At 40.4% G+C, this 27,253-nt stretch overlaps 1 protein-coding gene across 1 annotated transcript in view; it reads left to right on the top strand.

Annotated features, from left to right (window-relative positions):
* SMS (spermine synthase) overlaps nt 1-27,253 on the top strand; it is a 51,394-nt gene that overhangs the window by 12,157 nt on the left and 11,984 nt on the right. The window contains exons 2-9 of the mRNA XM_021408915.1: nt 3,606-3,726; nt 13,273-13,366; nt 14,103-14,167; nt 16,672-16,847; nt 18,710-18,864; nt 19,426-19,515; nt 20,487-20,601; nt 21,164-21,243. Of these exons, the coding sequence (XP_021264590.1) occupies nt 3,606-3,726; nt 13,273-13,366; nt 14,103-14,167; nt 16,672-16,847; nt 18,710-18,864; nt 19,426-19,515; nt 20,487-20,601; nt 21,164-21,243 (896 nt within the window). The remainder of the gene's footprint in view (nt 1-3,605; nt 3,727-13,272; nt 13,367-14,102; nt 14,168-16,671; nt 16,848-18,709; nt 18,865-19,425; nt 19,516-20,486; nt 20,602-21,163; nt 21,244-27,253) is intronic.

The following is a 27,253-nucleotide window of genomic DNA, read 5'->3' as shown; positions in this document are numbered from 1 at the left end:
GACCTGATGAAAGAGCATGTTATTTTAACTTCATGAAGTTAATCACATAATAGGAAGAAGTTGTGCCTGGCTTCTTAGCAAATCTGCTGTAGAATGATGAGCCGCTTGCGAGGGATTAGAGTCTTCATGGAGCAGAAAAATGTGATGACTTATCCTGCAGTCTCTGCCAAAGCACACCCAGCAGAAATCCTTGGGGTTGTTTGAAGCTGAATGTGGTATGAGCACTCCAGTTCTTTTAGAGTATCTCTCTTCTGGCTTATTCAGTGTATTGCAGAAGTGAAGTGGTCTGGAAGTCGGTTACATACTAGTTCCATCTGGGGTTTCACACTGGTTTGTTGGCCTGGAAGGATATGGCATGCATTATTGAAGTTGCTATCTGTGTCATACCAGATCAGCATTAAAGAGCATGGGTTTTGCAGATGATAAAGGAGTGGGAAAAGCAAAACAAATGGTGAAGAAGGGGGGAGAAACATCTCTCTCCTTCCCAGTGCAAGGCTGCAAAAACTAGGACCAATTTAAGAACTATGGCTCTAATTAAGATTCTGTTTCTTTTGTGATGATGTCCCTAAAACACATTGACTTGACTGTCTCATCTATTACTGCTATAGCCACAGTTATTTGGCAGGGAAACTTCGTGCTTGTTGTGCCCTCATCATGGTGGTACCTGACTGATGCTGAATATGAAGTACAAAAATGTAATGGTACAAATAATGTGGATTTCACAGCAGGGTAGGGGAAGAGAAAACTTCATAGTGATAGCAGCCCTTGCAGATGCTCCCTCAGTGAGGGTACAAACCATCAGTGGGGCTGCTTACTGGCTGACAGAGGGTTGCGGTTGTGCCAGCAGTTAAATTATTCACTGCTCTCTAACAGTACTTGTATTCTGTTAATTGGAATTAACAATTAATGGGGAGTAAATGAGTGATCCATAAAAGATGGAAGGTAAATATCTCAGCATATGAATTAAAGGTCAGGCAATATGAGCAGTAAGAAGTAGAGACTTTCTGCTTCTCATAAGTGTTCTTGTCAAGGTATTACAGAATTGGTTTGCTCTAAACTTAATGCAGAGAGAAAATCGAAGGTTTTTTCTTTACCTCTGTTTTTGCCTGTCTGGTAAAAAACACAGGTAGCAGAGTGTGGTCTTTGTAGATGGCAAATGCAGAGGTTACAGTAATCAGGCTTCCAGTTTGTTCTGCTGTTTGGTTATGCTGGATGAGACAAACTTTGTAATTTGGTGTAGTTTTCTTTATTTGCCTGAAATACGCATGCACTAGAAACATGCTGGAAGCTATTGCTTGTTGTTTTTGGAGGTGACACTTGTTTCCAAGGTACAAGGCCTGCTCCAAAAGTAATGTCTCCTATTTTATTATGTTGGCCCATGATGTCAGAAGCGAATGTTGGTGGCATGGCAGTAGGCGTTGAACCTTCCCACCAATATCCCATTGCATTTTGTGGCTGTGTGGCAGATGACAGCAGAGGGGCACTCTGACACAGAAAGTGTGGTTGAGGCGAAGATGTGTCTTTGAATTTCTCCATGTGGAAAAAATGGCAACTATTGACATTCATTGATGCTTGCTGAATGTTTATGGAGACCAACCAGTGGCTGTTTGCACACTGAGGTGGTGAGTGGTGTGTTTCGGCAGTAGGGACAGTAGGTCACCTCTGCTGGTACAGATTGTTATGAGCATATCATGCAGGCTCTTGCTCATCACTGGCAAAAATGCAAAGCTAAGGGTGGTGACTACGTTGAAAACTAGTGTTTTGTAACTGAGAATTTGCTCTATCGAACAATGATGTTGAACTCTTTGTTGTAGTATCCATGGAAATGTATAGGAGGCATTACTTTTGGAGCAGCCTATGTATGTGCAGCTGAGGGCTGCAAATAAAAGAAAATTGCCTTGGAATAGCTCTTCAATTGGGACTGGGTCAACAATGTGAGGGCTGGAAGCAGTGAGTTATAAACAGTCTGCGAGTAGCTAAGCCAGTTGATTTCTCAGAGTAATTTTAGATCCTTGTGATATTTGCATTTTGTATGGCTATGATGGCATTGTCTTTTGTGCACAGGAAGCAAAATGATTTTGCTCACCTCACTGAAACTGTCTGTGGCTTCTCACTGACATGCTTACTGGTGTGACAGTCTCCCTAGTTTGATTTCAGTTCTGGTAGGTATAACGTTACCAGATCAATGATTAACTTCTGTAGTCAATTTCAAACAGCTGATGAATCTCAGCTTGTTTTTGGGATACTTATTTGAATGGAGTGCTTAAATTAGTTATTAAAATATTTCCATTACATAAAAAGACTTAAAATAATAATAATAATCTCATGGAGACACCAAACCTGTTGCTTCTAACATTAGTGTCTTCTAACTGAAGAAACACCTTTATGTATAAAGCATCAGCTTCCTTTTGAAGAAGTCTTTGGTTATTTCCAAGCGGATTTCTGTGGATTTTTTTCCGTAGCATCTTCGAGACTGTGCATGGGAGTCTGCATTGTCCTAGATGTTAGAAAAAATGACATCTCTCCCTGGCTTCCTAATCTGCTTGTGACGTGGATAGGCATCTGTCAGAGTAGTCTGACCATTCCTCTGTGAGAATGGCTCACAGAACCAATTCCTTCAATCAGTTATTAAGTTGAAGGCCGGTGTGAGTTGTGGAAATGGTGGAATTATGTTTTTCACGATGATTTTTTCTCATTCTGTAACTTTTCTGAGTCACTGATGAAAGCTAAACACACTTTCAAGGAAATGATCTCAGAGATACTTAAATTTAGCAAGCATTGAATATGCAGTAAATTCTGGGATTTCTTGTCTTACTCATCCTGCAGTTCCCAAACTAATACACGTTCAGAAATTTTGTCATTACTGACTAGGAAAGAAGTTGCATTTGCTTCCACCTTTTCATGTGGAAAAACATACATCTTTGCTTCCATTTTTCTTTGTATTAGCATTAATTTAACACTACTGTGTGCTGAGAGTCAGCTATGTATTCCATTGAGAATTTGAGACTTTGCCCTTCACTTCTGTTGATTAAAGTAGTGGAAGAGAAAAATGACCACTATTTAGATGAGGTAGCTTGCCCTGTCTTGTTTTCAGTGCCTTGAGCCAGGGAAAGTAAACTTCCAGTTGTCTCCTCAGTGCTGCTGTTCATTTGTGGGATTGCTGAGGGTGGTGGTTATTGTGGTTGTTGTTGGGCTTTTTAAGTAATAAAGTTAATTGCATGAATAAGACTTGGATTGGCTTATGATACAGCAGTTGACCAGTAATAATAGACATGGGAAAAGAACTCATTCTATTGATTGAGCATCAAGACTTTTTTTTTCCCTAGGGATAAAGACTAATTTAAAAGAACTTTGGAATATCTGTGAACTAGAAAGTATGTATATGGGTTGGGAACTACGTAATAGCTTGTTTTGTGGTTTTGTTTTTCTTTTGTGAGATCAGCTATAAGCTTGAAAGCAATTGCTCAGACAGAACTCAAAAGAATAGTAGTGTATCTTGTTGCCAGCAAAAACTGTTTAGTGTTTATATTAAGAAATAAACAACAAAAAAAGGATTTAACTGAAAAATCCTCACTGATTATTTCCCTGTCTGTTCTGTCTTGCAGCTGATTGTAATGCCGTTCTTAAAGCTCTACAGCCCGTTTTTCAGGAGCAGGGAATGACAGAAACAGTTCATAACTGGGAAGATCATGGTTATTTAGCAACCTACATCAAAAAAAATGGCAGGTAGGTGGATTTTCCTTCTTATTTCCCATCTGTCTTCCCTTACAAATATTTTTCTTCCTATGTTAGGTGCTACAGGGTGCAGGTAGACCAGACTTCGACCTGTTTCGTGTGTGAAATGACTCTAAAATGAAGCACCATACTGTTGAGAATGTTGTCTGTGCCATCTTCTGACATGGATGTCAGAGCAGCTGAACTGGTCCAGCCTCTGTGCAGGGTACCCAGGACCACATCCAAGTGACTTCTGCAGATCTCTAAGAAGACTCCATAACCTCTCATGGCAGCCTGTGCTCTGGCACCTGTACAGCACAGAGGTGCTTGCTGGTGTTCAGAGGGAACCTCCTATGTTCCAGTTTGTGCCCATTGCCTCCTCTTCTGGCACTGGGCACCACTGGAAAGGACAGCGCTTCGTCTTCATTGCACTCTCCCTTCAGGTGTTTATAGACATTGAGATCCCCCTAAGCCTCCTCTTTGTTGGACTGAACAATCCCAGCTCCGTCAAATTCTTCTTATGGGAGAGGGACTCCAGGTTCTTCATCTTTGTGACCCTTTGTTGAACTCTTTCCAGTAATTCTGTTGTCTTCTGAGGAGCCCAAGAACTGAATCCAACACTCCAGGTGTTTCCTCACCAGTCAGTGGTATGGAGTGGAAGCTTCTCCTCTCTTGAATTGTTGGTGATGTTTTACCTACTACAGCCAAGAATACTGTTACCCTTTCTAAGGGCAAGGGTATACTCAAGTTGATGGTCCGTTAGGACTCCCAGGTCCTTTTCTGCAGAGCTGCTTGGTGCCCCCCAGTATGTGCTGGTGCCTGAGGTTATTCCTACCCAGGTCAGGACTTCCCACTTCTCCTTGTGGGCTTAAAAAATGTTTAAGTTTAACATGTCCAGCCTGTTCAGGACTCTATAGATTGCTAGGCTGCAGAGCTGTAATACATTACATGTTCAGTCATTCAGCCTTTAATTGTGCTGCCAAATGCAGCTTCCAGTATTTTGCAATGGAGGATAGTTGTCAGTATTCCTACTACTGTGAGAAGATGAAGATAGGGAGATGGGCCTAGTGACCTTCTAGCAGGGGAAGAAGAGTTGGTCTGTTATCCAGATACCTTGGTGTTGTTTCATAGAATCATAGAATTAGCAGGGTTGGAAAAGACCTACAAGATCATCCAGTCCAACTATCTACCTACCACCAATAACCCCACTAAACCATGTCTCAACACAACATCTAAATGTTTCTTGAACACCTCTGGGGCAGTGACTCCCCCACCTCCCTGGGCAGCCCATTCCAGCATCTGACCACTCTTCCAGAAAAGTAGAATTTCCTAACGTCCACCATGAATCTCCCCTGGTGCAACTTGAGGCCGTTCCCCCTCGTCCTCCAGGGCCTCAATGTCTTTCTTGCAGTGAGGGGCCAAAAACTGGACACAGTACTCGAGGTGGGGCCTCACCAGGGCTGAGTACAGAGGGACAATGACTTCCCTACTCCTCCTGGCAACACTATTTCTGATACAAGCCAGGATGCCATTGGCCTTCTTGGCCACCTGGGCACACTGCTGCCTCATGCTCAGCTGAGCGTTGACCAATAACCCCAGGTCCATTTCCTCCACACAATCTTCCAGCCACTCCTCCCCAAGCCTGTAACATTGCCTGGGGTTGTTGTGACCAAAGTGCAGGACCTGGCACTTGGCCTTGTTGAACCTCATCCCATTGGCTTCAGCCCAGAGATCCAGCCTGTCCAGATCTCTCTGTAGGGCCTTGCTACCCCCAGGCAGATTGACACTTCCTGCCAGCTTGGTGTTGTCTGTCTTCTACTGTGCAAGTAGAAGAGATGGGCAGCAATGCAGTCTCTCAGACATCCATGTCCACAAGCTGCATACGCCTGGATTTTGTCTCTTGGGTTAGACCAACAGTTCATCTGTGGGAAAAGCTGGCAGGGTACTGGGGGCAGCTTTATTCCAGAGACTACCCCCAGAAGGCAGCGTCAGTTCGAGCTGCTTTTGCTGTCATGTAGTTGTATCAAGTAGCCTTACTTCTCCCTCATACACTCTCGTGCTGTGCTCCAGGACGTGCAGTCATCCTTATGATAACAAAATACTTACCCAGTGACTTGTAGTGCCCTGTCACTTAGGATGCTTTGGTAAGGTAGTTGATCAGCTGGAGGAGAAACCTCACTCATAAGGAGGAGAGTGGAGTTAAGTGTAAGCATGGATGGGGCCTACCTATTCTCATAAGAGTTCATCTCCTTGAGCCGTCTAGGCTGAATGCAACCAGTTGATCATTGGTTCTTATGTTTAGTGGCATAACATGCCAGATATCTCTTCGACTAGCAGTGTTAATCTTTTCAACTTGTAATGAAAAATACCCAACAGAGAACACTGAGTTTCTGAAGAAAATGGGGACTCGAGCATGTTGATATTTAGAGCATCTGTAAGACATAATTGGGTTTTCTCCTACAGCATTGTTTTAGTCATTCTTGATTTGTATGGGCTCATTTGCTCTACCACTCTTCATTCAGCATGTTGGTTTTAGCAGTAAATGCAGCCCTTGCCTCTTCTCCCTGTTCCCTAGCAGAAATGTGGGTAACTGTCAAAGTTTTTTGATCTTGATTTGTATATAAACTACTGTGGAGACATTAATGCTAAATTGTGTACGGATATTGTCAGTTCAAAATTGCATTAGCAAGTGGAGCTGTTCAACCCTGTAATTATTAAATAAATGCTCAAATTGAAGTTCTGATATCGCACAGGTCTGGAAATAGCTGCACTTCTAAGAGGAGCAGTTCAGGAGATCATTCTAAATGTAATAAGGAATTGCAATTTGTGAGGCAGCCTCTCAAAACTGAAGAAGGAAGAACAACACTATGGAAGAGCTGAATACTGAGAGGAGACTGCTCACATTTCAAGTGATTCTTTTCTTAGTGCAATGCTATTTATAAATCAATAAATTATGGTTATTGCTTTCTTTTTGTGTAGTAGCTGCAGTCTGAACTCCACTGTGCGCTAGTTTTTTTTTCCCTGAAAATTACTCTCTTCAGCTATTCAACTCATTGTCTGTAGTAGTGTGAGTGAAATGTGTTTTTCTGTGCTTGGCAGCCACATTGAACAAACACTGGGTCCAGCAGGAGAATTTTCTTTAAGTTCTGGGGCCTCAGCAGTTTTGTCTCCTTGAGTTACGTGGTTTTAGATCCCTCACAGAAATGGTATATACTTTCTCTAAGGCAACCTTAAACAGGATATTTCCATTAATGTTATGGTATACACTTTCAGTTAGCTGAAACAAATCCAGATGTGAACAACAGGAGCCTGGACAGGTCAAAAGCACAGCTCAACCCAAGCAAACATTTCATGAATGACAAAATGAACTGGTATACGTGCAAAGGATTTGATGGCAACCACATGGGCTTTATTTTAATGCTAGCAATTTTGTCTGCTTTTTGGAGACCTTAAAATATGGCAAGTTTTTAATGCTACTCAAAATGGACTAAAATAGAAAAATACTGTCTGATACAGCTAGTGCAGAAGTAGCCTGGGAATACAGACTCTTCCTTCACTTCAAGTGAGGGCCTTCTGGAAATAAAGTATTATATAGTGGAAAAGCAGAACAGAAGTTGTGACGAAGGGCAGATAACATGACTGAAGTTGCAGTTCTTACATGCAACTTCCTCTAAGGATGCTGGGTACAAAATTTCCACAGCAAGTGGCAGGCAGCTGACTAGCTTGTTCATGCACAAAAGATGCATGAGTCTGTGCTCTGTGAGGAAGTGGTGTGAGGGTGTGCACGAGGGTGTGCATGCAGATGCATTTTCTAATCATCTAGAGATGACCAAGCAAGTCACGTGTGCAGTTAATGTAACAAGCAGGGTACTAACCCCAAGAAGAGCAAATGTTTGATATCGGATAGTAATATTTTGTTAAGGAGGGCCTGCAATCCAACATCTGTGCTGATAACCCCAGTAGCCTGTGGGATGCCCTGTTACAGATTGTGCACTTGTGGGCACTGCTGTTGACAAAACCTTGTCTCTGACAATGATACTGTGTGAACAGCTCTGTGAAGGGCTACTGCTATTAAATGAATTAGAGTTTATTTGGGGATTATGCCTTGCTTTCCTGTTAGCATTACCAAAGCAACGGATTCTCATTCTTTGTTGAAGTTTTGCAAGCCAAAATCAGTTCTATCTGGTTCATTAGCTTTGCGATTTGTTCTTGGCGGGAGGGGCAGGGTATAACAAACCACACAGCAAACTAATTGAGGGAAGTTCATTTGAAAACATTTTACTAATAGGGTCGTCAAAAAAAAACTGTAAATGAAATTCACACTCTTCAGTTCACACTCTTCAGTTGTTCAGGAAATTGCTCACTTTAGCCATTGAGTCATTGTCTCCAGTGGTGTGAATGCATGCGCTTTTCTGTTGGCCGTTCCCTTTGAGGAAGTGCTGCACTGAGGAATGGTAGCATGTGCTAGCCACAAGTCTGTGAGTTTTGGGATCTCGCAGTTTTGTTTTCCTGGCATGTATTTTCAGATCACTCGCAGAAACTGCACACATCTTTTTGGGAGCCCTGTAAGTAGCATAGTTTCATTTAAGTGTCTTTCATTGAAGCGTCACTCTAGTTTAGACCGGAAAGACTTTTTAAAAAGATATGAATGTGAAGTCTTCATTTTGCTGAATGTATATGGTGTTTCATACAGAGTCATGAGGCCCATTACATCTTAAGTTTTTTGGTTTTTTTTAATAAAATAAAGCCAGGGTAAGATCATTGAAGCTGATACTGTATTTTGATAGCCTTACTGCTTATGAGTACTGTCCTGAGTATATATACAGCTACTAGGGTGTTTCTTGTCCTTTAGTCTTCCTCACCCACATCATCTGCTCAAACACTTCTCTGATCCCTCTTTTGTCACGTTGCACCTGAAAGTTCTTTTAAAAATCCAGAAAACCTGTAATCCAGAGCCGGTATTTCTACACGACTCTCTTTTACAGAGGCACCGACTTTCCCCTCTTCGAGCATCTGTCTTAAGCTTCTCTGTTCTGTCTGAATTCTTTCCTTTTGAGAAAGGTAATCCTAGTGGCATTGGAGTTCACTGTCACAACAGTACAGGATTTAACCAGCTGAAGTCTTGTTTGTCACTGAGATGATGATGATGAATATGTTAACACCATGAAGGGAGGGTTAGGTGTTTCCACGTTTTTGTTTCCACCCGTATTGTTTAGCTAACTACTGTCTCAGTCAGAACATTTTAAAGGATCCGGATGGACATTTCTCAACTCTGTGCCAGATGAAAATGTTGTGTTTTATTCATTTAGTTACCAAAAGTGTGAAAATGAGCTGAAGAGTGGTTGGAAGCAACTGCTAGGAATCAGCAGCATTTCAAAACTATGGTAGCTTTCATTGTCTTAATTTCCTTCCTTCTTAAAAAAGTAAACAGAAACAATCATACTGTGATAAACTGTAGTTGCTTAATTCCTTAATGTCCCTAAAGTACTTTGTAATTAAGATAAGAAGCATTTAAAGAAAGATCAAGATACAAGTCTCTTGTATGTCATTGTCTGGATAATGTTTTTGTTGTTTTTGATACTGTTTTGGGATTTCCTATTATAAACAAGTTCTTGTTTCTGCCCTCACGGGTAATTTGACAGGTGGCAATTTCCTTGACAAGGTATTCTTCAAATACTTTACTGTTGTGTCAGGGCTCAAAGTTAGTCTTTCAGCAGATAAAAGCATTGATGGAGTAAAGAGGGCTGCTGCAGGTACCTGTCTGTCTATCCAGTTTTTATCTGTAGGAAAAAAAAGAAGTCGAATATGCAGGACTGCAGTATTTCTTACTCCTTAATCAACTAGCCGAGGCAGGGTATATATTTTGGCTTAGAACATGTTCGTCTCTCCTTCTAGTTCTTTCAGATGTTCATCCTGGTTTCAAACAAATAATTCTTAATTTGTGCAATCACTATTTATTTCTTAACATCTGATGTTCCCTGTTGTTCTGAAAAATATAACTCATGCAAGATCTAGTATTCTGAAGACCCAGTAAAAGTGTTTCTGTAATCCCAGTCTACTTGCTTTCAAGTGCAAAAAGCCTGGGTACTGCTGTAGAAGACACCTATGCAGGTGGGACATTAGATCCTTGTTATAGCAAGGGGTGCTTTTCATATGCAGGTTTTGTATCCTAATGGAAAGGAGAGGATCCTTCCTTACTTTTGAGTTTTTTTGTCATTCCTTTTATGAAAGTACTTGCAAGCTTTGAAACTAGGAATTCTTTTTTTTTTTTTTTTTTTTTTTTTTTTTTGTGAGAGAGGAAGAAAGGGGGATTCTTGTGATGAAAACTTAATTTTTTGGAGCTGTTTTGTCATTCAGATTGGAAAGTAATCTTTGCTGTAATTTCAGAGATAAGATACTGAAACTATATTATCAATGTTCCATAACACCCTGTCCTCTACTCTTATCATAAGAGCTGCTGCTGACAACCTTCATTGACACGTTGTAGTCGTTAGACAAGTGAAGAGAAGCAAAAGTGAAAGTAGCCTTTGCTGTTTGCTAGTTTCAGCTATTAAGTCTGTGGGTTCGGCCTTGGTCTGCCAGTATCGCCTTAGTGTCATTGATCTGATCACTTTTCTGAATGCCTGTTTGCACTGTTTAACTATTGCATCTTAGTCTTCACAGGCTTTTGAACTTTTTGCACTGGATTTCCAAATAGGTGGTTTTTAACAAGCGGATAACCAGCCTGGATGTGCATCGGTTTCATATCATAGAATTGTATCACAGAATGGCTTGTGTTGGAAGAGACCTCAAGGATCATTGAGTTCCAAACTCCATGCCGGAGGCAGGGTTGTCAGCTGTTAGATCAAGCACTAGATCAGATTGCCCAGGGCCCCATCCAGCCTGGCCTTAAACACCTCCAGGGACAGAGCATCCACAGCCTCTCTGGGCAGCCTGTTCCAGCATCTCACCACTCCCTCAGTAAAAAACTTCCCCCGATGTCTAATATAAATCTCCCTTCCTTTAGTTTAATACCATCCCCCCTTATACTATCCCTCATGTTTATAAACTCCCTTTAAATATTGGAAGGCCTTAGTGAAGTTTCTCCGCAGCCTTCTCTTTTCCAGGCTGAACAAGCCCAGTTCCTTCATAGGAGAGGTGCTCCAGTCCTTGGATCATCTTGGTGGCCCTCTTCTGGACCCGTTCCAAAAGCTCCACATCTTTCCTATGCTGGGGGCCCGAGGCCTGGATGCAGTACTCCAGATGGGGCCTCACAAGGGCAGAATAGAGAGGGACAATCACCTCCCTCTCCCTACTGGTCACCCCTCATCTGATGGAGCCCAGGATAGCATTGGCCTTCTGGGCTGCATGTGCACACTGCTGGCTCATGTTAAGTTTTTCATCAGCCAGAACCTCGAAGTCCTTCTCAGCAATTTCTTTGAAGGTTTTTCAATTTAACAATATGTTTACTGTTTAAGAGCAGGAATTACCAGCTGGACCTTCAGAGCATGAATTACTAGCCCACTGCACTGCTTCAGTCTGCTGTCTACCTTGGGAGAGGTGTCCCCGTGAGGTGTCAGGACCCTGTTGCCTCAGTGGAAGTAACAGCTAGACCCAGTGACTGGTGTCTCTGCAGTGTCACCACCTCGCTGCTCACACCACCACCATCCACTGTTTGATCTCCATCAGAGTTCAGCAAGTGTTGATGAATATCAATGGGTGTCTTTTTTTCCACACAGACAAATTCAGTGACACTCGTTTGCTTCATCTGCACTTCCATGTCAGTTGTGGTTTTGGTAGACTGTCCAAAAAATAACAAACAAGAAAAACAAAAAGACCTGTATTTATTCTTTGGCTGTTTTCTGTTCATCCTTTCATTGGATCAAACTGGGATAATTTACTCTATGCAGGCATAATTTCCTGGTCGTGGTGTCAGGGGAGTACACAGTTTATGGCTTTTCAGTGATTTAGTTTAACGGTAGTTACAGTACAGGCATTTTCTAGTCCCTAATCTAAAATACTTGTAGGGAAGACACCTAGTGGACAATCGGTGAAATGTAGATAAGGTCATTAAGCTGGTGCTAAGAAGCAAATAGTTGGGCAGGGAAATCACAATAGAAGTGTGCTTGCTGTATAAAAACATCTTTCTATGGAAAAGACCTATAAGTAAAGTTTTGAGGAAAATCAGATACTTCTCAGGGTCATCTTTCTAAGGGAAGCATGTGGCACCCTGTTCATCTGTGAAAAAAGCATGGCTACAGGTAACTGATAATGAAAGCCAGTCGTAGCAGTGTGTTTTATCCGTGCACCCCTTAGGGAGTTTCATCGTTTGATCTCTTTACGGTTACCAAAAATTATAACCTTCTTCAGGTCACACCTGCAGAATATTGAATTTCAATTCTGGCTGCAGCTATGGGTACGTTTGCTGCCTGAAGCTCCCAATGGGATGTAAGAAGTACTGTAGGTTTTGGGCTGCCATTTTAAGAAAGTTGCTGTGGTGAAGCTGAAATGAAAGGTGTCAAGGGAGGAGTTACTTGAAATGTTTTGTTTTAACAGAAGTTGGCTTGGTTTTTTACTTTGAGGCTGAGTGGGGTGACAGGAGTGGACAGTGGAAACAAAGGGGCATTCAGAGAAGTGTCTGTAGCTTTACCTGGAGTTTCTTGGTGTTGTGCTAATGAACCTCTATCCCTCAATAACCTTTCTTTGCTCCACTCTTCTTGTGCCCATTCCCTCCTCTGTTCTTTCCTTCAGTGTTCACCTCCCTTCTCTTTACTTCCTTGATATAACTTCCTTGTAACCATTCTGTTCTTTTTGTCTTCTCCCCTCCCCAGTATGGGAAGGGTGTAGCCTTTGTGTCTCTGTTTTTTTGTGTGTGTCCTTCCCCATAGTACTTATTGTCTGTCTGTTGCAAGTTCCTGAAGGCCCTCCTCCATTTGTCCTCCCTGTGCATAGCACGATGAAGCCTTGTTCTTAGCTGCTGTAATAAACACAACGTACAGTATACTTTTGCATTTGTATTCATCAGTGAGGGTTTGCTGCTGCAATTTCTTATTTAGTGTGTGTAAATGTTTATTGTTTCTGGTGTGTAAATTCTTACGCAGCTTGAATGTGAACACTGTCTCATTAAGAAATTACCATACATTAAAAAAAAATGGCAAAAAAGTGGGAAGTAGGATAGAGGAGAGGGAACATGTCCCATTGTGTTCTTGAGGTTTGATTTCATTATAAAGAAAACCCCACCTATCCAAGCAGGCCTTGCTCAAAGAGCTGAGAGTAGGCAGTGTCCTTCCCCTTGTGTTATGACTGCTCTGGTTTAAACACCCTCTTCATTAACTTGCTGCCTGCTGGTTGTATTAGCTATGTAGTGATTGGCATGCCCTCACAGCTTTCCATTTACTACTGAGTGACTTCTAGAGAAAAAAATGGAGCTGGAACTATCAACAACTGACAGGCTTCTGGAAAAAGACAAAACAGAAATGGCCATTCTGGATTTAACTATGAATTTCAGGCTTTCTTTCCTTGCATTTCCTTTCATTTTTGTTAAGAAAGTCATTATCACCAGCTCTCTTTATTTTGTAGTTTCGCCAATTTGAGAATTCACCCTCATGGATTAGTGTTGGTGGACCTGCAGAGCTACAATGATCATACAAAAGGAAGAGAGGAAACTGATCAGGTAGAAGGGTTGCTTTTCTTATTATGCTTACCAAACTGCATGTGGAGCCCCTTCTTTTCTTCAGGTCTATTAAAGTATATCTTGGTAAAACATTTTTAAATAACTAAGCTAATGCTATCTTAGTGCTCACTGTGGATGTGGAGTAGCAGCACCTGTTGTGATCACATACGTGTATGAGTGCTCACGCGTACTTGCATGTGCTGGGCCTCACATTCTTTGCTATAAAAGCTATAAAAATGTAGCAGCCTCATTTTAGGGTTCAGTTCCCTTCCTATACCCAGAGCAGGGAGAGAAGGGATGCTCAGCCCACCACCTGGTATACTTGTGTATCATTTCCTTCTCTAATGAGGGAGCTGGGGAGCCTCTGTTCTAGGATTTCTTTCCCAGGGAGAAAAATAATTGTGTCTTCCCTGACATGAAATTCAGAGTTGGGATATTTGGGGGAATGAAACCTTCCAGGATTCTCGTGCTCCCTCTTTAGGTTGGGTCTGAGTGTTCTGGCTGTTAACCTGGAGGACAGTTAAATGCAGTGACAGCTGTTAAAGTATGCATTCACTTGCTACTAATGAAGCTAAGGCAACCAGCTAATTATTCATGGACTTCTGATGTTATATTGCAAAATCTTTCCCTACAGGTGCTTCTTATTATTGCCTTTCAACAACTCTAATTTAAAAGATGTTTTACATCAAGTGATCACTTCTATAATTTCCACCTCTTTTGTTTGCTGTTTTTTCAGCTTCTAAACAAAGTAGAAGAAAGAATGAAAGAATTTTTTCATGGCAGTCTGAAAAGGGTAAAACGGTAAGTTCATACATATACTTCCATATTTCTCTTGGTTGCTAAAGACAATAAATTATGCTTTGCTATGCTGCTGAGAATAAGTATCCTGGAGTATGAATTTTTGTTTATGTTTTTCTCCAAATACTTTGAAACTGGTTTATTGCAGAATTGAAGACTCTGTGAGTTTTCTCATGTTAAGCTTGACCTTCAGTGTTGTTACTTGGGCAAGAATTATTTCTTTTATTGTTTTCTGCAACAGTTGCATGAATTAGTGGAAGAAAATGCAAACAGAAAGCAAGTGAACTCTGCCGTGGAAGAGCTGGGGAGACAAGGGTGGCAGCAGGCCAGGCCAGGGCACGGACTTTACCTACAAGGTCCGGACCCACAGCTCCTGAATGGAGCAAGGAAGGCTGGGCTGATGTTGGTGCCAGACAGAGCTGGAGTATCAGGCCTGGGGGTCAGGAATGGCAGAAGATGTGGGCAGGCACAGCTGCAGCTTAGCTCAGGCAAGAGCATGGGCCAGAGCCAAGGTGGAGGCCCTCTCCCAGTGCTGTCTCACATGGCTCTGTCCCAGCAGCCGGAGCAGGATTATCCAGCTTTATCTCCTGGAGCTGGACTTGAGAATGGGCAGCCAAAGCCTCAGTGGAAAGGTGTGTGCCTGTGGCCCCCCCAAGAAGATGTCAATGTTTTCTAACAATTTTTGTAATAGGACTGAAGGTAGATAATAACTTGTGCTTTGCAAGTCTTCTCTCATTTTGGTTTACTTAAATACAAGGTTATGTATCAAACTGTGGGGATGTTAACTATTACTTTTTGACTACCGCTGAGAAGACATTTCACACTGGTGTTGCCCAGAGGTCTGGAAAGGGCACACCTCACTTTGATGTCTTCATAGTGACCAACTCCTTGAAGCATATGGAGCTCTTGCTGCAGATGTGAATTTGCTGGATGATACCGCAGATGCCTTAAAGAATATATTAAAAGACCTGGAAGTGATTTTAAGTAAAGGAGTGGTGTAAAATCAGCAAAACACACTAACGCCAAGGAGAAAAATGCTAAATGGGTCAACAACTATGCGGTACTATTGCAGAAAAGACTCTGAAGGTTATAGGAGACCACAATTAAAGTGATAGCAATTTGAAAAGTGATATTATTTTTTATAATATTATTTTTTGTGTTTGTTTTCTTTATCTCGTCCTGGTGAAGCCATACATGAAGCGTAGTGTACAAATACAGATCACATTCTGTATGTTTGTGATGGGGAATTGCTGTCTCTTGGAGGACACTTCAATACTGAAATACTATGCTGGGAGTCTGTAGAATCCCTGTTATGTGAACTTGTTAGGTATAGGTCATGAAAAAGTCTGTCTGAAGTGATCTAGATTAGCTTTGTTTCCTGAGTATAGGAAGATGAATCTCTCTGGACAGTGATTCTGGACTGGATCTTGTGACATGCCCCTCAACTTTTAAAAATTTGTTTTGCATCCTTCTGGTGTTTGCATTATATGTGAGCTCTAATAGAACTACTGCTGCTGGAAATTGTTCTACCTTTTTCCTCGATCTTGTGAATAGATGCTCTTGCTTTTTCACCGTGTGCTGCCATCGCGTGGTTTACTGAGGGTACAAAGTATTTCTGCTATGTTCGCTGAGAATCACTAGTGAATTTGCAAGAAGCTTGTCGGTCTGATTTTCTCCTGCACCTCCTCCTGAAAAAGACTTAATATCTGAAGTCTATGTGTGGGAAATTTGATTAACAATTTGCATAAAATGGAATTCAGTCATTTTAATTAGTCACTACCATTTCAAATATATTTTGTCTTTTCAGATCTAATACTCGTTTCAAACATAGTTGTGATGGAATTAAAAGAAAAAAGACAAGAAAAAAAAGATTAAACACAAAAAAACCTGCTTGTCTAGGTGTTTTTGAAACACATTTAAAAAATAAAACAGACTGGCAGCTGAGATTTCACATATGTGGATATCAAGGATTGTGCTTAAACACTGCAGACCTGGCTCAGTGTGAAGCACTGTCGTAGCTCACTTTCGTGTTTCCATATGTGTTTAAAACATCTCTCAGTACAACTTTAGAAGGGTGGAACTCACTGATCTCAAAGAAATGGCATTCTTAGCTGAGCTAAAGATGGGAAGAGGTTTTGTCTTTTTTGTTTGTTTGTTTCCATTCTGATTTTGTATTGTGTCAGTTTCTGGTTACAAACTGATTCTTCTGCAGAGGCTGTGTTACGTAAGTCTCCTCTCTTAGAGGTGCATTCATGTGTACTTTGTAGAACTTAGTTGTACATGAAGAATGACCACTGATATTTCATTGATACCTTAGCAAATTTTATTTAACGTATGACTGATGGGTTTGTTAAATCCCTTGAGCATTAAATCTTGCAAATTTTCTTATTTACTCTTGTAAATACTATTTATTTATTATGCGGAAACCAGTGGTTGTTAAAAGGAAATACATAAAAAAAAGCATTCTTGCTTGTTTGGTGATCTTTTTCCCTCTTCTCTCTTTCTAGATTGCCAGCCATTTTGAGAGGAGGCGTCATTGATAGATACTGGCCCACAGCCGATGGGCGCTTGGTAGAGTACGACATAGATGAAGTTGTTTATGATGAAGATTCACCTTTTCAGAACATTAAAATTCTGCATTCAAAACAGTTTGGGAATATTCTTATTCTCAGTGGGGATGTTAGTAAGTATTGTCTCAGTGGAGGATCTTTGGGGTGAAATTGTAGGAAGTGTTTTCTCTCTTGCTATGTCAGTTTTAATGGGTTACTAAGGGTTGTGGTTCTGATACAGGAAGCTAAGTCTCGTGTATATATGTGTGTACGTATACATCTGGTTCTCTGTATAAACTATGTCAATCAGAAAGGGGGACCAGATGTAACAACTAGAGTACAAACAAGGTATCTTCTTTTTCAGAAGTCTTTTTCTTGCTGTGGAAAGTACCACAGGAGAACTGCAGTTAGTGTTCTCTACCACAGCTTATTCAATCCCTTCATTCACTTGATCTTTTACTGTTTGTTGCGAGAGCAACCTCTTCAGGGCTTCTCTTTGACAGTAAAACAAAGTACTTTATCAGTCTTCAAAACAACAGTGGAATTCTCAAGGAGTATCCAGCAGTGGAAGCTGGTATGTATGGGGTGGTAATCCTGCTGCTCTGTTCTCTGTGATGCTGGAATTACTTCCTCAGTGAGATCAGCCAGAACAGCTGTATTCCATCTAACTGCTTTGTTGTTGAAATTATTTTGCCTCTTCTCCAGAATGCTCAATTGAACTTCAAGTTACTAAGAAGAGTGACCCAACTTCTATGAGAGGTTCCTTCTGTGGAGTACTCTGTGCCTGCTGTTCTCTGTATTTTGAAAGTGAACCTTAGAGAAGATGGGTTACTGTTCTTTTAAGCCACATAAGGATGCTATTTGCTATGAAGACTAGGCATCAAGAAATATGCTTTGTAAAGTCCCTTTGTATTTATGATTAAATGTACTGACTGAGGTAAATGAGGGATCTTCCTATCTAGGGTTAGGATAGCTAATTTGAGGTTGAGTAATTAAGACTTTTGAATATAGCTTTTGAAATCACCAGAAATACCTCTAACCATTCAGTGTAGCTATCGCCAGCTGTCAAGGGCACTTACAGAATTCTTTGCAGATGGCAGCTGTGAGCGTTGTTAATACTGAATTCATCAGCAAAGTATTCTTTAATTCAGTTAGAATTGTATCTGAATTGCCAAATTAAGTATTCCATACTCCTGGCCAGAAATTTTCATCTGATTTTCATATGGAAATGAGGTTTTCTTTGAACACTATCACAGTGTGCCTCATAGAAAGAGAAGTATGCCATTACTTATTTACCTTCCACAGAATTTTAAAATAATGCTCTGTTGTTCTGTTACTGCGCAGTTATAAACTAAGTGCTGATTGGCAGGCTCAATATTACAATATGCTTTGTACAACAGCACATCATTGCTTTGCTCTTGTAGCTTAGGTCTGTTATTGTAGCTTAGGTCTGTTATTGCAGCTTAGGAAAGCTATTGCCTGTTTTGAAGCTACTGGTGAGCAAGTAAGCAGAAGTCATTCTTCAGGGCCCTCTAACAGTTAGGTATTAATGGTCATGCTTGTTCTTCTGTGCAGGGATCCACAGGGGTGCATCTAGGTTGGTCTTTTCAGTTGGGGTTCTGAGAGTGCTTTCAAAAGTCTCCTGATTGTCTTTAGCTGCATTAATTTGAAGTAAATACCCACTGAAGTGTGGCAAGTGTGGATGTCAAGTCCTAAGTACTGGCGCTTTTGCTCTGCAAATGTGCTTCGCTTGGCACACAGTACTTGGTAATGTTGATGCAGCCATTGTCGGGTTTGCATTGAGGACTGCAGAAGTCCTGTATGGAATTCTGAGGAGGATTTCATTAGCTTTGATAAATCACCAGCCTCCTGGTACCTGAAGTGTGTCTCAGCTAGGTTCTTTCTGTTGCTACTCTTACTTAGATCTGTATTATATCACCTGGGGATTAATCGGAAAAATTAAAGATTTTTCTGTCCAACTGTTCCTTCCACTCAGATCTGGCAGAAAGTGACCTGGCATATACGCGAGCCATAATGGGCAGCGGAAAGGAAGACTACACTGGCAAAGAAGTGCTGATCCTTGGAGGTGGTGACGGGGGTATTCTGTATGAGATAGTCAAACTGAAGCCAAAGATGGTTACTATGGTAGAGATATCCTTTGACAAATGACTGATCATTTCGGCATTGTGCAGTCTTCATTTTCACTATGTTGTAGCATTAAGTACAACTACCAGACTCTAATTTGCATGAGGAGATAGTCTGAATTGAAATTTTCTTGTGAACCTGGAGAGTGCCAGTGACTACATTTTTGTGCATCCGTCATGTTAGCCATTTGAATTGTTGATCATCCTGGGTTTTGGGCTCAACTTGCTAGAAATCAGAAATAGTTGATCTAAAAATGTAGTCTTAAACTTAATTAGCTTTATGTTTCTTTTCTTTTTTTTAAATATACCATCCTGTTGTTCAAATGCCAGGCTTTAACAGTAATGGTAACCTAATATGCCATAAATACTGGTTGAAAGCAAAATAAGCGCTTCTTGATCCTCTATCTGAATTTGGGGTCAAATATGTAAACTTGGCTATTGCAATACATAACTACATCTTATTATTCCTTTGTAAATTTCACCTTTTTGAGAATTTGTTCTTGGAGAAAATGAAATTCTGATACCTGTATTATTTCTGGAATGTTGAATGCCTTAACTGTCTTCAAACATTGACCAAATGGTGATCGACGGGTGTAAAAAATACATGCGTAAAACATGCGGAGATGTCTTAGACAATCTGAAAGGAGAGTGCTATCAGGTATTTTTTTGTTTTGCCTTCATTGAAAGTAATATTTCAAATGTTACATTGAGGCTGGGAGATTGCCATGGGAAAGTCTGGTAGAAGAGCCTTCTGATTTTTCTTAATTTTGGGAAGAATTTTTTTCCTTTATTTTAATGCCATTTCTAAATGTTAATAGCTGTCAGTGGAATTTGTGTTGGAAGCATGCATTACTTCAACTCTTCACTTTCAAATTATTTTTAAAATGATTATGTATACCCAGAAGGAATGTGAAATATGAGAATTGTCTATTGCTGTGACTTAAAATGAAGAGGAAATAGTGGTAAGGATGCAGTGTTAAACATAATTCCCTAAATTGTAAAGATCAGAGAAGAAACGTGTATTTAAGTTAGGTTGTCCTTTGCTATTGAGAATATCTGTGGTTTTTTTAAAAAACACTTTCAATTTTTTTTTAATTTGCAGAGAAAAATCTCTTATCACTACACTCTTAGTGTATAAATGCATGCAGTCTTCTGTGCTGCATCTGCCACCTTTTGTTGGTGTGATCTGACATCATCTTTTTATGTTTTCATTACTGCTCCTTGATGTTCTCATAAATACTAGTTTGAAGGCATGAGTTAAAAAATGCACAATAAAAATTAACTGAGAAGTCACATGCTACTTTACATGAGTCAGTGGCCCTTCATACAAATACCTTAGTTTACTACTCTGTTGGGAAACTGGAAGTGTTGCCATTTGGCAGAACAGTGGCCACCTAGAAGTCAGAGCTAGGAAATTGAGTCTTGTGGTGCCTTGCACTTCTGGTTATTCCTACAACTGTTCCTTCTCTTTATAATGATGTAGAAAGTCGAAATTTTAACTTGAAGTTAAGTCCATTTTTAATTTTGCACTTTTTTACTTGCTTAGTTTCTGTGAATCCATGTTTGTTCCTTTTTCCAGGTCAATTCTAGGGCATTTTGAGGACTAATTACAGTATTTCGTTCCTTTAGGTTCTAATTGAAGACTGTATTCCTGTACTGAAGAGGTATGCCAAAGAAGGAAGGATGTTTGATTATGTAATTAATGATCTGACAGCTGTTCCAATCTCCACATCTCCAGAAGAAGGTTAATCTTCTAATTTATTTTCCTAAACTTTGAGTATTTTCTCAGTTTCAGTCCCTAATTGGCAATTTGAATAAAAAATACTTTATTACCTTTTTTAGTAGGGGCTTTATTGAAAGGGCAGAGAATGACAGCACATCTTTCAGATTTCTCTTAAGCATTAGAAAAAAAAATAAGTGCATAGAACTTTGTTCAGAACTGTGCTCATATTCCAGAATAATGTGAGCTCAAGTAACTCTTGAGAAAAGTGCTCAGTGAGTTCACATTGTATGCTCTCCTGCCCACACAGCCACACATCCTGTTCCTACCCAAAGTAATGAAAATATTACTAAAAACAAAAGAAAACTGTCAGAAAATTACAGTAGAGAAAACCAGAGATATTTACTTCCGTGTTGCCATTGTGTATGGGTTATAGAGAGGCTTTGATTTATTTTTCTTGGTTGTTTGTTTCTTTGTTGTTTTCTTCTAAGCTGAAAGATAGCTGCTTTCTAAATGGTAGACATGTATCAGGTCTTGACTACGTAAAGCCAATGATATTTGTTTATTGATCATACTCTGTATGTAGATTCTACGTGGGAATTTCTGCGGTTGATTCTTGACCTCTCAATGAAAGTCCTGAAGCAAGATGGAAAGTATTTCACACAGGTATGGTATCTGGATGTAAAGAAGTAGTGCTGTATAAGTATTGTAATTTATATATTGCAGACTCTTTTTTTTTAAAAAAAAAAAAAACAACAGAAACAAAAAACAACAACAACAAAGCTAACAGAATATATCAGCAAACTGTTTTCTTATAGTAATTTGTTTGGGATTTTTGCATGATATTTGGGCTTTCCAAACTGACTTGTCTTTTTTCGTTTTCAGCTGAAATTGTAGAGTTAGTGTCTTTGAACTTAAAAACATAATTTCAATAATCAGAAGGCATACTGCATAATATTTTAGCTGCAAGCAATTCTTGGAAAAGCAGAACAGGTGTACTTTACAAAGATAGACACGGTTTTTAAGCTAATGTCTTCAGTAGTACAGTGTAAGACATGAAAATCTGTTATACTTAAAGATGTAAGAATTTGACATAGGTACAATGGGACAAGAAAATTAGTTGGGAGAAATTACTCTCTTCTTGCTTTTTTATCCATTTCTAATGGAAATTACTGGTTTTGCTTTTTGAAAAACAGATTTTGAACATTTTAATCTACTCGTTATAATGCTTGGCATTTTTTGGAATCCCTCATACAGTTCATACAAGACTTTGTTCTTGTGTCAAGTTTCTAATCCGGTTCCATTTAAAGTGAATTTAAAATTGATATACTTGCTACAGTATAGCCACCTCAGGTATAATGCAACTGTGGTAAAGATTTCATCTGAAAATACTTCCTCTTTATGCTTCAGAACTTGGAGTCCATAAAGATCTATGCAATTGTACAAAAAAAAAATGACAAGAGCAAGCAGACAGTTGAGTGAAATGTCTCTGAAGCTGTATTTTGTGTTGTGCCTGTACTTCAACTAGTTTTCTGATGTGTGTAGCATCTGAGTACAGCATTTTGAAGTACTTCACTGAACCCTGTAATAACTCCGCTAGAATTATGCATTTGAACACTATTCCCATCAGAGCTAGCTTTCTGAGATGCGTGAAGGAATGAGTTTGCTCTTAAATTGGACAAGTTTTTAAAGAAATGCAAGATTCACAGAATGACAATTTTTATTATGGCAACTTTAATGTGCTGCTTTGCTTTGAAATGCAGCAGTTGTGTGAACAAGATAAATAAATTATTCTATGGTTGAAATGCAACATACAACTAACACAGACATACTGCACTAAATCTTATTGGCTTTTCTATTTTGTTAGCGGTGGAAATATTCTTTTACATGTTTTGGTATTGAAAGGGAGGCTGTGTCTTTTGGACAGAGCAAGCACTTCTGTTGCAATTTTCCTGCCTCTTACCGTACACAATGAATCTAGTGGACTTTAATAGTGGATATGTAAATGTCTGTGGAATCTGTCAGATTTTCCAGAAGGACTCTAGGAAGAAGATGTGCCAAAAGCTGGTGTGATGGCCATGCTGCAGCCAGTGTGCATGGGCAGGTGGTTGTACAGCAAGCTGCAGCCAGTGCAGGTTGAGTCTGGTGCAGCCCTGGTTGAGCTCCACTGGGAGTAGACTGTGGACTGAAGTTCAGATGTGACCACTGCTGACTTGAGTAGCTGATCTTAGTCACTCACTGAGGACGTGCAAGATTTTGGATGCTCTGATGCATATTAGTTGTTAAATGACAGAATTTTTTCGCTCCATGTATTAATGTTGGCTATTTGAGTTACTTCTGTTCCAGCTGTCAACATCTACGATGCAAATCTTAGGTAATACGCTGTATTTCACTTGCTGAAGAGATCATTCCTTTTAAGGAAGCTTTTTTAAAAAACAAAACAAAAACCCAAGACACTTTTCGTGTTGTTTCCCTGGCCTCTCTAATACCAGCTTTCTTGAGGTGCTTTTTTTGGTTCTCTAAAACATAAATAATATCAAGAAAACTGACCAGGGGAATGTCCATTTAATTGCTACAGCCTGAACCTCACTGTGATAAGGAAATGCATCATAGGGAAGATGCTGCAAAAGTATCATCATGTTGGCTACTGGCAAGTAGCTATAGTTGCTTTCTCTGTCTTGGCATTGTGTTGCCAACACAACACAGCATCTGAAACTTGTCTTCTGACAGGAAAGTGTATTATGTGTATTATGCTATCAGAAGGAGCAAACCACTGTAGGTATTGCTTAGGAACACCATCAGTAGGCAGAGTGTGGATTTCTCTGACTGCAGTGTTGTAGAGTCCAGATACACTGGGTGAAAAACAGTCTTTGAAAAAGCTAGGGATGTTCTGGAAATGAAGGCAATTGCTAGTAGTTTGGTAACATGGAAACAATGCCACTAATAATGGCATTCTCTACAGTACTAAAAGGAAATAGGCATAACCTTCTGTTCACATTCAGTTATTCTTCCATGTAGAGGTCTGTGTACTGTTTGCAGCGTAACTGAAAATTAAGTGTCTTCTTGTTGCTCTGTGATGTAGCTCTGAACTTTCAGAATTTTTTAATGTTCGATAATTTCGTATGCATTAACTAGGATAAAGGTACTAATATCCAGCTAGTTACATATTTATATTTTTTATTAACTTAAAACCCAAATTTACCGAAGTTTCAGTGCATAGAAATATTCTGTTTTTACATAATTGCATTGTGTAACTGATGTGATGGCTTCTCTTAATCTGTGGATGACAAAATAGATGGTGCCATAGCTGTAGCTGGCAGTGAGTCTTGTCTGCTTCTGCAGAATTGATTCTATAAAAAAATATTGGCAGGCCAAATTGATTTTTACTAAATCTTGCAGGCCTTAATGCAGATACTGTACTTTTAGGATGTTATGTGCATTACCACCAACAAAATTTGAGTAAATTTAACTGCATTAACAATGGGACATTGACCCTGACACTAAAAATTCTGAGAGAAGCTCTTGTAACTTCAGGATTATGTGAGATAATCCTGGCAATAAACTGGCAAAAGTTGATCTTAACAACTGTACAAAGGAGAAATGGGATTTAAGAGTTGAGGAAGTTGAGGTGTATTGTTGTTTTTTGGTTATTGGCATTGAAGTGTAGAAGTATGCTATGCGCACAGATTACTGAAAAACTTTAGTTGTAGCTTTCTTTCACATGCTGTTCTAACACACATAACCTGATTGTTCCCTTGGGATGCCACCGTGATCCTCAAAGCAAACTCCAAATGCTAATGCAGAAGGTCTTTTCGCCACAAGGTGGAGACTGATAACTAACATTGCACTGTGCTTCATTAACATTTAGAGAGCCTGTCTGCAAAAGGCTTTTCAGACTATTTGTATTCCTGGGGGATGCAAGAACAGATGTGCCCAATTTTAGGATGAAGGAATGACATTTTTGGTTGTTTCAGCTCTGGTGAGAGAGAAAGGACAATTTATGGATCTCATTCTCTGTTGCTATAAGTCTGTACTTGAGTATGTTGGAAAAAAATGCTTCTGTAATTGCTCTATATATCCACCAATCGTAATAATCGCTGAGAGCAAAAACTTATTTGCACGAATAGTAGCCTTGCAATTCATAGCCTTGCTTTTTTAACCATATCATTTATCTTGAAAGTCTTGTAGTCCTTTGTAGGACCTGGGTTTTCAGTGTACAAAGAGAAGTGAGCTTCAGGGACCTTTATCTTCAGGTCTCACAGCCTTGTGTCTGCATACAAGCATAATCCCATGTCCTGGTTTCAGCTGAGGCAGTGTTAATAGCACATGGATGTTGGGTTGTTGCTGACTGATGGGAGTGTACCTGGGGCCAGGCCAAGCCACTCAATGAGGAATAGCCACTGCCTTCATGAGGAGGCCGCAGAGGCAGGGAGCAGCCAGGACAGCTGGTCTGAATTAGGCACAGGATGGCTGTAAAGCTGTGGGGAGTTCTCTGAAGCGGGGGCCACTGCTCAGGGGTTGCTGGGTTTTGGTTGGCAGGCAGTGAGACATTGCATTGCTGGTGGGCCATAGTATTGTTGTTGTGTGTTGGTCAGAGAGTGGCAAGTGTTTGCACTGCAGGTATGTATGTAGGTCACTCCAAAAGTAATGCCTCTTATTTACATGGAAACCACAACAGTACAAAGGGCACAGTATCTCTATTTGAGAGAACAAATTCTCAGCTACAAAACACTATTTTCAGCAGTCACCACCATTAGCTATGTATTTTCACCAGCAATGAACAGGAGCCTACATGCCTTGCGTAAAAATCTGTGTAAAAATCTGCACCAGTGGAAGTGACCCACTGTTCACAGTTGCTGTGATGGCATTGTTGCTAGGAAAATGTTCCCCATACAGTCCCATCTTTTATCAGCCTGAACAGACGGAAATCAGAAGGCACTAAATCTGGACTATATGGTGGATCTGATAGGACAGTCCAGCCAAGATTGGCAGTGTGCTCCATGGTCTTCAAACAGGTATGGAGTCTGGCATTATTGTGTTGCACAAGAAAGGTTGTCTTCTTCTCTGGCCTGACTCTGGAAGTTGGAGTCTTCAGCTTAGACAGCATTGTGATGTAGCAGTCATAGTTGATGCTTTGTCCCAGTTTCAGGAAATCCAGAAGGATCACCTCTCTCCTATCCTAAAAGATATCATTTTACTCACTGAGCCCTGTGTCTTGAACTTTTCCTTTGATGAGGAATTCACATCGCTATTCCATAGACTGCCTTTTTGACTACAGCTTGCAGTGATGACACCACATCTCATCACTGATAATTATGCGATTTGGGAAACTATCACTTTTAGCCTCGTATTGGTTCAGCACGTCCTGATAAACTTGTGTACAATGTTCTTTGTGTTCCTGTGTGAGCATTTGTGGGACCCGCTTGGTGTAAACTTTGTGATATTCTAATGTTGCCACCATCGTTTCTAATGCATTGAAGCTGATATTCAGCTCTATACACATGTCCCTGATCATAATACGCCAATTCATGCAGATGAGCTAATTGAGATGCTTTTCATGTCATGGTGTGACAGCTGTCTGTGACTGTTCAGATCGTGGCTTGTCTTTCACGTTGCTGTTGCCACTGCTGAAACTCACCACTCACTGCCTCACTGTGCTCACATCTACTGTTCGGTCTCCATAAATGCTCAGCAAGTGTCAATGAATGTCAGTGGATGCCATTTTTTTCTGCATGGAAGAATTCAGTGATGCCCCTTTGCTTCATCCACACTTCCATGTCAGATGCCTTTTTGTCAGACTGCCCCTTTGCTGCCATTTGCTGCGTATCAATAAAATTTGACGGAGTGTTGGTGGAAAGGTTCAATCTCTACTGCCATACCACCATCTGCCTGTGTCATCATGGGCCAACATAAAATGGGAGGTGTTACTTTTGGAGCAGACCCAGTATTATCATTGCGTTTTTGCTTCTGTTTTTCCTTTTTTGTCTTAGTAAATATATATTTTTTTTAATCTCTGCCCACAAGTTCTATTTTGTTTCCAGTTCCCTTCCGCATCTCATTGAGGGGTTATGGAAATGCCTTTTTCAGTGCTAAGCTTTTGCTCTGTTGATTTAATCCTTTGAGGTTGAACAGGCTGTCATTTTCAGCCTGTTGAAATGGAACCTTTAAAAATACCTCGCTGCAGGAATTCACTGCTTCCTTGCCTAACCCAGGCGAGATGGAAGCATTCTCAGACCACTCACACAGGTTTCATTGCAGTAAACAGCAGTAACCACTGGTATGAGGATCAGATTTCTCCCACACACATGGCCATTCACTGGGCCATCCCATCCTCACTGCTTACTCATACAGTGTGGCCATGCCCTCGTAAGTGTCTAGACCATCATGATGTTGCTCCAAAGTTGAAATCCTTTTTTTGGCTGTTGTGTGGGCTTTCTAATTATCACTTCCAAAGAGGGAGCAGTGTTCTCCTTGTCTGCAACATGGAAGGAGGCTGGAAGAATGCCTGTGTATCTGTGATTTCTAGGCAGTTTGGAAGTTTTTCAGGGGCAGGCATTTCCTTGACTTACTGAGAGTTTAGTTTTAAATTAATTGATCATTTGGCCTGTGAAGATGCTTGCAGTTGGATTTGCCTGTTACTTCCTTAAAAGCTGTCCATGTCATCCAAACCTCAGAC

Source organism: Numida meleagris, chromosome 1 (genome assembly GCF_002078875.1).
Source record: "Numida meleagris isolate 19003 breed g44 Domestic line chromosome 1, NumMel1.0, whole genome shotgun sequence".
Lineage (NCBI taxonomy): Eukaryota > Metazoa > Chordata > Aves > Galliformes > Numididae > Numida > Numida meleagris.
The sequence above is the reverse complement of the archived record's forward strand: the minus strand, read 5'-3'. Positions and strand labels throughout refer to the sequence as shown.